At 31.4% G+C, this 12556-nt stretch overlaps 1 protein-coding gene across 5 annotated transcripts in view; it reads left to right on the top strand.

Annotated features, from left to right (window-relative positions):
* Positions 1-12556, top strand: part of LOC127276719 (zinc finger protein 704-like) — a 72988-nt gene that overhangs the window by 9794 nt on the left and 50638 nt on the right. For all 5 annotated transcript variants that reach the window (XM_051297343.1, XM_051297344.1, XM_051297341.1 and 2 more), the window contains exon 3: positions 12391-12554. In XM_051297343.1, the coding sequence (XP_051153300.1) occupies positions 12391-12554 (164 nt within the window). The remainder of the gene's footprint in view (positions 1-12390; positions 12555-12556) is intronic.

The following is a 12556-nucleotide window of genomic DNA, read 5'->3' as shown; positions in this document are numbered from 1 at the left end:
TAAAAAAAAATCCATTGTAGATTTTCATCTGTTTCTTCCAAAAGAATTTACGGATTTTTGTTGTTTTTTCAATTAGCACTGATCATTTAAATGAAACATACATTTGCTGCGGTAAACATTAATTATTTCCCCGGAAATGAAAGAATTGAATAATGATAATAAGAAATGTTTGTATTATAAGTTCCGGAATAGGGAAATAATCCATGGGATTGTATATCTGATTTTGTAATATACCTTTTTGAACTTAGGAACGAATGCCCTGCGGCTTGTAATTTCCGTTAGTTTTGCCGGAAGTTCTCTCTCTTTCTGGCATGGTGCATGCAGGAAGTCCGCTTTATGTGTGATCTTTTTTCAATAATTTACACCCGTCGTTGACCTCGTGCTCACCACTGCACTTGGAAATTTTTTTTGTTTAGAGAAAAGAAAAATTACTCCTAATTTCATGTGTTAACGTATTGGAATTGTGAATGTAAATATTTGTGTATTTTAAAAACCAGATTTTATTTGTATCCTTCGCCTTTTAGATGCGTAACCTTCTTAGTTTGTCTTCTAACCACAGTTTTGTTTCTCTTTTTTTTCTACTATTTATGTTATTCATAGCATAAAAACATGTTTTTTTCAGGATGAACAGCCACAAAATGAAAAAATTAAATTGAGGTTTTATTTGGAATTCTTTTTTATACGCGGAAATTGTAATGTAAAATCGAAGGCTTATAGTTTTGTGCATTTCATTCTTTCACCCACGCACACATATATATATATATATATTGGTTGTAATCGAGTTTCAATGACGTAACGATGCAACAGCATGCAGCAGTTGTAAATTGCAATCGATAAGGTGACCTTGCTCGTTCAGAGTTTAATGTATTTGCATTATTTACTTACGCAGCAATTTTTTCCAAAAAAAAGCCATTTTTTTCTTAATTCTTCATTTTTATTAATAATTTAGAGGAAATTTTGCTTGGAATGGAAAAAGTCGGTTTTATCAGAAATTATAATTTTACACCTTGTTTTTTTTTTGTAAACAATGAGCTCAGTTAATGAGCAAGTGACCTTCTTCCGTGGCGAAACTATTGAAGATCACATCGTGGTAGTTTTTCCGCAATACACACACGCGGTTACGCTGATCGAGTCACAAGGACGGCGGTAGGAAAAGTGGCGCGTATCTGTTAAGAGAAAAGCGAGGTCATGCCTTTCCCAGAAAAGTAGGTTGAATAAAGTACCTAACACAAATGTATATATAGTCAGGGTTTTGATATATATATATATATGTATATACAAAGTCGTAAAGTCCAGCGCCTCGCAGTCTCATCGTCGCGGAACAAAGAAAGAAAAACTATGTACGCAATCAAGCCTCGTCACACAAAGAACAATAATTCTCGCATATATACTCACTAATACTCCAGAGAGTATTCTCCTACTTATTCTCTTATCGTGATTATTGTATCGGATTTTCTTATTGCACTTTTTTTATTTATCCAGTGCAATGACTTTTTTTATATTATCTTATCGAGGATCTTTATGCTGTGGATGATTTCTTTGTTCCATATAATATACGATAGTTATGATCATTTGATTGCTGTGATTGATTATTTATCTTGTAGCCAGTGTATATCATCATCTTGCGCAAAATTATAGATATGCGATACTATTCTAATTGTTTCAATTTTCTTTTCATGGAAATAAGGAATCTAAAAAAAAATTATGGAAACCTTCGCTTTCTGCTATCGGCTTCAACCCTGGCATTGAATTTTTTTTCTCGTTTAACAACCTGCGTCACTTATCGCAAATGGTTACGAGGATTTTTCAAGTTCAGTTTGTAGAGGAATATATATCAGTTTAACGATAATGAAATGCAGCGACAAAAAATAGAATTATTCTAAAAAAAATTATTTTAAAAAATTGTGGATTAAAGATAAGTTTAGTTTTTTTTTGTATTAATGTCGAAATAAATTTATTGCGAGTAGTACTGCTTTCTTCAGAGTCGAGTATTCGTGATCGCGATGCTAAAGATAATGGAGCGCTAGGTGGCATCATCATTTCTCGTTTGAAAAATTACACGCCAGCTGGAATTGCGATTCTCTGTCTCTCTTTTTCTTGAAAACTATTGCAAACGTCGAATTACACGATAGTTAAACTGGCAGAGAGCGATACGGTCCAATTGCTCGTAAGTTATTAAGTTATAAGAATCAGGGCACTGTGTCACGCGTACTATGTCCGGGCTATAATTCTTCTTCATTTTTTTCCTCAAAAAGAGATATTGTGCAATCTATGGATTATATAAGTCTCTCTCTTGAGAAAGTGTATCAATTTTTAGAATCTAATTTTTGATTTGATATTACATATTCGAGTCATATAATTCTCATTTGGCAAATACAAATAGTGGTATATGAAAAAAGAAATCTCATTTACACTTTTACCTCTAATAAAATACGTACCTGCACTTGAGAATATAAAAATGCAGAATGCCAACAGTGAAAGTTAGAAAAGCAATTCCGAGGGAAATGGCGGTTGGGATTATAAAAAAATTGAGCATTTTTTTTCTTTTTTAATCGTTCTGTTTCGATTTTGTCTGGCTAACAAATTTTGCACTGTTACGTCCTATATGTAAAACCACTTTTAAAGATTATGAATAACTTTCTCCCCCTGGGTGATAGAATCTCTCTCTGATTTTTGGAAGTTGTGCGTGGGTTAAATACTTTCTACATAAAGGGCATAGTAATCTCGATCCAAATATAGTATTCTTAAATTAAGTTACAGTTATTTTTGTACAAATGTTCCTAACTCTACAATAGAAAATCATGTTAGTGATAAAGTTTTTCTGTTGTAGGACAGAATCTAATTGAGCATATTGTTGCAAAAGTAATCATGGTTTATTTTACATTGTAAATCAGTTTGTCTGTCGAAACAGCTGGTAAGGACAACGTGGCATTGTTGCAACATTTTTTTTCCTTTGCTTGCAAATATAATACTCGAATTGAGTTTCGCTGCATATATGCGAAACGGGCCTAGGTTATATTGTGTGCAGTGCATTATGGGCCCGCACCGAGAGCCCATTGACCCGAATTGATAGTGCAAAGCGGGTCGTAGCCTAGATTCCAAAGCAAGAGTGAGACCGGTCTTGTCATATGTCGTCGCTAACTGCGTAGTAGTTGCGCTTCCACCTACGGAATATATAAGAATTTCACTTTCATCCTATTGCCAATGTAAATTGTTATGACACTTTCACGCATTGCGGTTCATCATATTGAAATTTACAACCATATGTTGCCTTCTATTGTTATTTGGTTTGCTCTTAGTGTCGATGGTCTTATTGGTTCCTTTCTGATTTACGAATTTGAATTATAAATAAATTTTTGATAGTTTGGGCTTAAGACTGATTTAAAATTCGAGGTAAAAAAACTATTATAAAGCATGGTAAATAGTGCTTAGGGGGCAGTAAGTTGGTCCTGTGATTAAAGAGAATGTCGTCGTGTGAGAGGTGGTGGTTGCAGGGTCACAACGTTCTCCCAAGAACGCGTAACAAATCATTTCTTCTTGCGTCACGTATAGCCAAAGCCCACTTTTCTTCGTACAGTTAGAGCCACGTGGACGTGGTTGCACCGCCATTGCATATATACGGATAACGGCTATCTCCGCATTGTGACCTCGTTTTAAAACGTGAACACGATTCTTGTATATATATATATTTATTTATTTCTCTCTTTTACCCCCTACTATATAATCAGCCCTCTCCTCTTTCATATATGCAATAAGATAAGCGGAAATAGAACGGTATAGATTTTTTCCTTTCTTTTGTCTTCTAAGTCCTGTTAATTGCTCTTTGTTTAACAAATTCTTGGTTAATCTACATCAAATGGTTTATTAATGTTCATATATACGATAATTCTTGATAATTGACATTCGTAATTTTAAAAAAGTCACGTCTGTTTCGTCTTCTGTTTATATTTCTCCATATTTCGAAAACAGTTCGCGAGGTAATATATAATATGCAATTTGATAAATTAGACTGTATTTTTTGAGATAAGTAGCACCATTTTAGAGTCATTTCAATGTTTTATTAGGGTCATAAAACTGAAACTTTAAGTAGTACTTAGACACCTGGAGGTGAGATTCGATTGGCTGATTACAGTTTTAGGTTCCACTTGAATTGCAATATAAATGTTGATGCAACCGGGCGTAAGAAACACATTATACTCGACACTAACATTTAGGACGCAGTGTTTAAAAGACAAAGGACGATTATTCAAATTGTCGCACTAATTGAGAGAGTCATAAAAAAAAGTGTAACTGTCCTTTAAAAAAGGAGAATTGCTTTTCACACGCAAATATAATTTGCACATTTTAAAATATGTTTTTACTCCCTTTTAAATAATTAAATTAGCCTAAATAAAATTACAGTTAATGTGAAATAAAAATGTTGAATTGTTACAATAAGATTTTTGAAGACGTCCAGTGACGTCATCGGTTTATTCGACACAGTGACACCGATTGTTGCTATAATTCCGGCCGGCCGGCTTCATCTCCCAAAAACCGCGTGTTTTTGTAGCCTTTTTTGAGATTCGAAAAATAATGAAAACTGAATATTGGGAATCTAAAATAGATTGGTATCTAATGAGAAGGGCGTTGGATTTGTTGGAGACAGAAAAAATAAAACCCGGTAATATAGAACTCTTGTATTTCTTGAAAGACGATCGAAATACTATTTTTATCATCCATGGAGTTTATTTTTGAATGATGAAAGGGGTTGTACTGGGTTTATAATATGAAGAGTGAGAGAGAAGGCGTGGGTGGCACCTTATAAAATAAAGGAGAGAAGAAGGCTCTCTCTCCAGAGTTTTGAATCTTCTTTGAAATTCTCGTCTTGCAGTCAGGTTCGCTTTTAAAACGAGAGACGCCCGCGTAATCCGACCTAAGCGATCGACCGTGGACGGATATAGATAGCCCCGATGTTGGCCAGCGCGCGTCGTCTTCGCCATTCTTCTCTAGATAGTGCGTCGTCGTCTCGTCCAACCACGAATCATTACCTTTTTCAATCTACTACTTGTCACCACCTTGGACTAAAAGGCATATGGTTTTACATTCTATTTCTTTTTTTGTCATTTTTTTTCATATCATTCTTTTATTTGATAAAAATATATATTTCTTTTAGGAGAAAATGATTTTAAGTTCTGCTTCTATAAATAGTTAATACAAAAAAGAATAGAGATGATTTTGATTTCTGTTGTTAAAATTTCAATACAAATTGAGTAATGTTAGGCATATAAATATATATTATGGTCGACAATATATGCACATGCATTATCGATGACCAAAGCGTGCGGATAATGCAACAAGAGTCCCTGGCCGCTACCAATTATTAATATGAAAATGACCGCGAAAACAATGGCTTCGGGTGTATATAAGAGCCTATCGCACGTTCCTTGAGAATACCTATCTCTCTTTTGCATTTATATCCCCCACTTTTAGGGCTTAATTTTCAACGCTCTTTCCATTTCTATACTCGGTTGATCTGCATACTCTAAATGTTCGAAATTTTAACCGGTAGAAACTTCAAATAGTCGACACTTTTTTGGTGCAACAGTTTTCTGTCTCCATTTTTTCTATAGAAAGGAAAAGGAAAGAAAACTCTTACAGCAAAAAAGTTTTAACCATTTAAAATTTCGACTATTTGGAGTTTCTGCCGGTTCAAAATTTCGAACATTTAGAGTTTTGGGGAAATCCTTAACTTCTGTTCATTTTTGTACCGAAATCATTAACGGATGATTAAAAAGCAATTTAGAATTCTTATTTAAACCTCGTTATACATGAATTGAACATATGACATTTAGACCAACTAATTTAAAAATGATTTTGAACAGCTCATATAAATTGTTGATAAAACACCTCTATATAGCCTGATTTTCTCGTTTGATTCGAATGTGTTTACGGATCTAACGGGGGCAAAAGCAGTTCGAATCATGTCTTGTGTGTATCTGGTCTCGCGAGTCTCTCAAGGATTTCTTTGTTCCCTGGACCTCCTCCTACCTCCCCCCGTGTATCCCCCCACCATCACTACACATATACATATATACAAATCTGAGGGCCGTTATTGCCGGGTGGTAATGGTAGAACTGCGTAATCGCCGTTTTCCACGTGCAAGCTGCACCTGAACGTGAGTAATGAGCTTCTGCTATGTATAGGTATATATAACTAGGAATCTAGGAACGGCTCAAGAAAACTCGAAGCGTGTCTCTCAATATACAAACTTTAAAGCCCCTCTTAGGACAAAAACAGGCGCATTTTTTTTTATCAATTCTTGGAGAAGAATTATTATACTATTAGAAATTAGATAATGTAATAATTATTTAATTACCCTGTCCTTTTGTTTCTAGGTTCGAAAGTTTTGTGTTCAAAATTTCTAAATGAAAAACGACTTCTAAATCTGTATTAGTTACAAGAAATTTTATATTAACATAACCTAAAAGTAAATTTAATAATTGTTTAACAAAAATACAGACAAGCAATTTTAATAATTGTCATATTTGCTCATGAAATGTTTGGTTCAAGGATAGTCTTTGTCATTTTAGCATCAGGATCTAGATGAATCAGACTTTTGTTATTTGTAGTAAATTTGCGCAAGTCGCAAACTCTTTATTGTGCAATCTAGAGCTAATTTTATGATTTCATAAGAAAACGAATAAACTTTCTATAGAAAGAGAAAAAAACAAAATTGTTTTTAGAAAAATATAATTCTTAATTGAAAAAAAATTATAGATTTTAACTCGTGTGTGTGTATATATATAATTAAAAGCAATTTTTATGAGTCCATATAATTTTCAAATTGAGGGTATAATCAGAGTTCAAAACCGTGAACTGCACCTCGAGGCTATAGACACAAACGTGACAATTTCAAGCAACAGATAAGAAGTGTTTAAATGTTTTTTTTTATCGCACGTGTTCTTTTGTTTGTTCTCCTCACTGTGAAGAAGACAAAAAAAAAGAGTTCACGAGTAACATTAACACCACACGTTTTTTTTTTTATAAAGACTATTTTTAAATAATTCCAGGGGGGGGGGTAAAAAGAAAAAACTATACTGAAAAATTTCCCAGCATTAAATCCCGATCAAGGATTTCATTGTGTCCGTAATTCTCTTATAGAAACAGAGAGAGAAAGATAACGAGCATTGCTCAATTAGGATTTGCTCTAATCACTTTTTAATGTTACATGACGTAAACGAGAAAAACCATTATTCAAGAAAGTTGATTTTTTCTGTCCAAATTAGTCGCACTAGAATATAGCTTTCCAAGAATTTATCCAAAACCCCCCGCCTCTGCAAAAGTAGAAGATAAACTACCACAAAATGTTTTTAAAAAACGACTTTTCAACAAGTCAACGACGCGTGAAATGTTTCTTTTAGTGGTACTAAAAAGAACGGGTGGTTACAAAAAAAAAAAAAAAAAAAAAAAATTGTATAAAATTGTTGGTCATAAAAATTTATACTCGTGCGCGCAACTTGGCGAACATTTTATATACAGAAACGAAGTATAAAGAAAAATCAATCAACAATGAAATTTTTTTTCGACTTTAATTACAGTAGTGTAGAAAAATTAAATTGACAAAATTAATATTTAGCAGTTAAAATACATTAAAACCTTTGAGAATTTGAATTCCATCATGGAAAAAAATCATTATTTGGAACAGCGATGTGCTTCTCTAGAATAGCGAAAACTTTCGCTGTTTTAGTAAAATATATCGCTGTTCCAGATAAAGATTTTTTTCCATGAACTTTTAATAATTAAAACTTTGATACATTTTAAAATTAAATCGGTAAAAATTATTTTTTATATGACAAAATTTTGAAACAAGTTTGGAAATTAGGTTAATTTTATTAAAATGTACGTGAGGCGGTAATGATTGAGTGAACGGTCAAGTTGTTACGTGTCCGCGCATTTGACACGATTTTAAATGGTTGGTGTGTGTTGAGAGCGCGCAGTCAAATGTTGCGGATGATCTAGTTTGACTTGTTTTGCAACGCAGACAAGCAATATTTACCTGACAAGAACTCGAGTTCCGTTTTACAGTTATCATTATATTGTTGGTTTGGAATGCGGCCGTCCTTCCTTGTTTCCAGTTGGTATCATCGCTTCTGATGTGTCGTGCTTCATCATATATATAATATGCACACACAATCATGAAAACGACCTTATCGTCAAAAAAATAAAGAAACCGGTCCCCAATTCCTCTCGTTTATAATGAAGAAAAACTCTCATATATGAAGATAAGAAATTCTTTTTTTTTTTTTTGTTTACGGTTTGTTGCACGTCCTCATATCCAAAACAAGTTGGATTGCTTCATGTCCTTTTTGCTGATTTTATCCGCATTTAAAACGATCATATTGAAGTGATTTTAGTTTTTTTATGCGTGTCGTAAATTTGTTTTTAAATCAGGGAAATATTAATTCCAATTAAAATATGTTTTTGCTGCAAATTAAATCGAAATTAAAAATATTTCGATATTTCCCTGGAAAGAAGTTTATTTGATTCAAATATAATTTACTTGGCTGTATATTTACTTGAACGAAATAATTTCTGTATTTAAAACAAAAATTATTTGGTTAAAGTAAATATTTGATAATAGTCTAAATTATTTGAATTAAATTTTTTTTTAGAAAAAAAATTATCGAAACTTTTTTTTTATAAAAAGAGTTGACGTTTTGTATATTTTTTTGTCCTTGCATTTTTTCCTCTTTGCGTTTTCTCTGCTGGGATAATTTTCGAAACAGTTTTATTTTCTTGATAATTTTGTTTTTCCAGTCACAGCTGATGACTTTATTCTTTTGAATTTTCCTCATTTGATAACAGTTCGAATTTTTTTTCTTTTTATTAATTTTTTAAGTAGTTTTTTATTAATTTGTTTCTTTTAGTAAAATTTGTAATTATATAAATTTATCATGTTTTATTGAATTTTTATTCTAATAATTCTTGATTGAAACAAGTGGGGATTTTTCTTATATTTTTTTTTTTTAGATTTTTTAATAGAATGCATAATATTGAACTGTTGAAACTCGAGAAACCAGAAGCCATAAACGTTTCAAGTCGAGTTTCAATGACCAACGTTTGTTGTAATATATGCCCGCGTTCACTATATATGAAGGTAAAATGGTTCTCCAGGGTGTCCACGTAACAATATATATATATATAAGCAAAATCAGTTCCTTGTTCGGTATAACAAGACATTGTTTCAATTGGACACAGATTTTTTTTTTTGTTCTAATAACGATTCCGGTTAACACAGCATGGCGAATTGCTAAAAAGTGTTGCACGCCAAGAGAAATTATTATTGATTCGCGGAAAAGACTGTAATTTAGAGTTTGCGTTATTATTTTTTTGCAAATGTTGCAAATTTTCACATTATATTTTTACTTTTTAGTATATTATTATCTGATTTTGAATTGATAATATATGAAAACATTTTGTGAGAAAAAAGCAGAATTTTTATTTGGCAGCAAATAAAGTTTAAAATATTTTAAACAGAAAAAAAAAAATTTTTTTAATTTTTTTAAAAGAGATTTTAGTTTTAGAGATTGATGATGGCAAAACACGGTTGTGAAGTGAAGTAAAATGCACTTTCACCTTGTTTCGTAACTTTGAATAGCTCGTCAGTTCCCTCACTGTGATTTTTTTTTCTTTCCTTTTTTTTTCTAACATTTCTAACGCATCTTATGGCACACGCGATTTATTGACTACTCTATATAAAGTTTATAATGTTAGAAAATTTAAGTTTGAATTTTTTCATGACCTCCCATTGACCTGGTGATTACTTTCCTCAATATTGCCGTAGAGAGAAAAGAGAGTCAATGATTTATCTTTTAACATGAAAATTCTTATAATGCATAAGACAAGTGTTTATAGTGTTTGCCATTCATTATAAGTCCAGTTGGCACACATATATATATATACATAGTGGACAGAAGAAAATTCTCCAACAGGTTCTCTGTTTGAAAAAAGAGAAAAAAAAATGCAAAATTGAAAGTAGAAAGTGCGATTACAAGTTGGAACTTTTATCCCTTTACATATTTATATAAAATTTGTAATTAAAATTTTTGGCTAAAAAAAAAAATATTTCGGGTAAAAAATTGTCCGAAAAATGTTTCGCTTTCTTTACTAATGGAAAATTCTAAGGCATCATATAGTCAGGATTCACCTAACAGACTGGATCAAGTTTCCAAGAAAAAAAGAGAAAAAAAAAACCTGTCCCGCATCTTCTCCTTCTCATGCGCACCCTTTGCTGATCTTCTTTCCCTCTGACACCCATGTCAATATCGAGAATCATCGCCATGTAATCCATCCCATAGAGTCTAGACACCCCTTTGAATTTCAAAATTCAGCCAATTTAGAAATTGAAATAAATATTTTTTTCTGTTAATTATACAAAAAATTATTTAATTTTTGTCTTTAATAATTTTTTTTTTCAATTGAATATAAAAATTCAGTTTTAATAATCGGCTATAATAATTCGTTTCAAAAAAATCGTTATCTGGAACAGCTATAGAATAACGAAAACTTTCGCTGTTTTAGTGAAACTTATCGTAAACATTTTTTTCCGTGTATAATTTTAATATTAATAAATTTTTATTTTAATATTAATTAAAAAATGTGGTTAAAATTTTGCTATTTTATTAAAAACTTTGGTGATTTGATTATGCAATTGGAAAAACGTTCGATTTGCGATCGAATTAAATCCCACACCCGGACGACCTCGAGGTAAGGAGCCTAAGGTCAACGACTTTAAGTCGGACTTATGCGAGCGGGTTTTAAACAGCTTAGGTTGCACGATTATTATACATATATATGTATATAATAGCAAAATACTACTACACCAATGAGAGAGAAGAAATTTGAAAGTCGGGGAGAAAGTGCACCACACGTCACGTGGAATAGTTCATCGTTTACACTATCACTAACTCAATTTATACATATATACACCTAATATTATTGTATGTGCGTTCATGGACTTTTCTGAAAGGCTCCATTGCACCACTACCACCTTCACTTTGCTCTCTGTGAAAAGCGAAAACACGACCCGATATCGCGAACAAAAAATTATTATTTTTTTCCATATTAATTTTCAAAAAAAATTAAATAAATATAAATATTAATTTTTTTCTCCAAATAAATTTTAATAGGAAATAAATTTTATTTGCATATATTTTTTTTTAACAAATAAAATTTTTTAAACAATTAATTTTTTATTTAAACAAATAAAAATGAGACAAATATATTTTTAATTGATTAAAAAAAAAATTTATTTTCTACCTCAAATAAAAGTGTTTTCTTGGGGTGTAAGGAAAATTGTGTGAAAATACGGTTCGTTTAATTAGTGATTTATTTTTTATTCCATCATAAAAAGTAACGATATTAATAAATATAAGACACTAATTAATTAATTAAAAAAAAAAAAAAGGATTTCTCCAGATTTCCTAATGATATTATTACACAAGGTAGATTTTTATCTATATAGCATGATATATTAATTTGATTAGGAAATCAAGTTCGAATGGCGCAGGGTCGAATGCATATATCGAAGAAAGGAACGATCTAATGATTTATTTAAGTTTCGCGCTTATGATACAACATTGGAGGGGAGATATATATATATATATATATATATATCTAAACGTTGAAAGCGAGGGACTTTCATTTTTCCCACCCGGTGCAACTATTGCAACATAATTGTAGGCATTATCGAATTACGTATATAACATTCACTTGAAACTTCTATGATGGCAAAATGATTTTCGATACATTATAAAAGGAAAAAAAAAATCATCTTTTTTGTTTCTCGAAATTTTTTTTTAAATAATTACAGTCTCCTTGATATCTAAACGGATGGCATTTAGATTTTTTTATTCCGATAGGGCCTGAATTTCCGGAAATGAGAAATTTTTGACCCCGCAATATAAATGCGACGGAGAGAGAAGAATTGAGGGTGTTCACTGAAATGGAAAAATGGAAATTTTTTTTCTTTTTTAATATCATATAATATCTGATAAATTAGAGGCTATCTAAAAAAAAGAAAAAAGGTTTTTTTGTCACTCTCTAAAATTATAATCCTATAATAAGAAACAAAATCGTTGAAAGAAAATTATTTTCGGAAATATGTGACGTAAATTCTATTTTTCGTTGGGCGATTTTTTTTTTGAAGTAAAAAAAAACAATAAATGAGGTGACGAAAAAATAAAGGTCTTCTAATTTTATTAATAAAATAAGCTGAGGAAAAAAGTAGTTTTTGAGACGTTATAAGAAAATCAAAAATTTATTATTTTTATAAAAAACGGTTTATTATAATTTAGTTTTAATTTTTTTATTTTTTTACGATTATTAAGATTGAAATTTTTTGTTTTACAGATTTCTATGAGCATAACAAAAAAATTGGATGAAGTGAGACTACTTGAATCAAGAAAAAGCGCACGACTTGCTTATTCGGATACTGATTTTGCGAGACTTGCTGACATGGCCGGGGATAGAAAACGATCATCTTCAAGCTCCATCGATGTGCCAAATGCCAATGGGT

This window comes from Leptopilina boulardi, unplaced genomic scaffold (assembly GCF_019393585.1).
Source record: "Leptopilina boulardi isolate dan_hultmark-lab unplaced genomic scaffold, ZJU_Lbou_2.1 LbouV2_151, whole genome shotgun sequence".
In the NCBI taxonomy this organism is placed as follows: domain Eukaryota; kingdom Metazoa; phylum Arthropoda; class Insecta; order Hymenoptera; family Figitidae; genus Leptopilina; species Leptopilina boulardi.
This window is presented reverse-complemented; position numbering and strand designations above follow the sequence as displayed.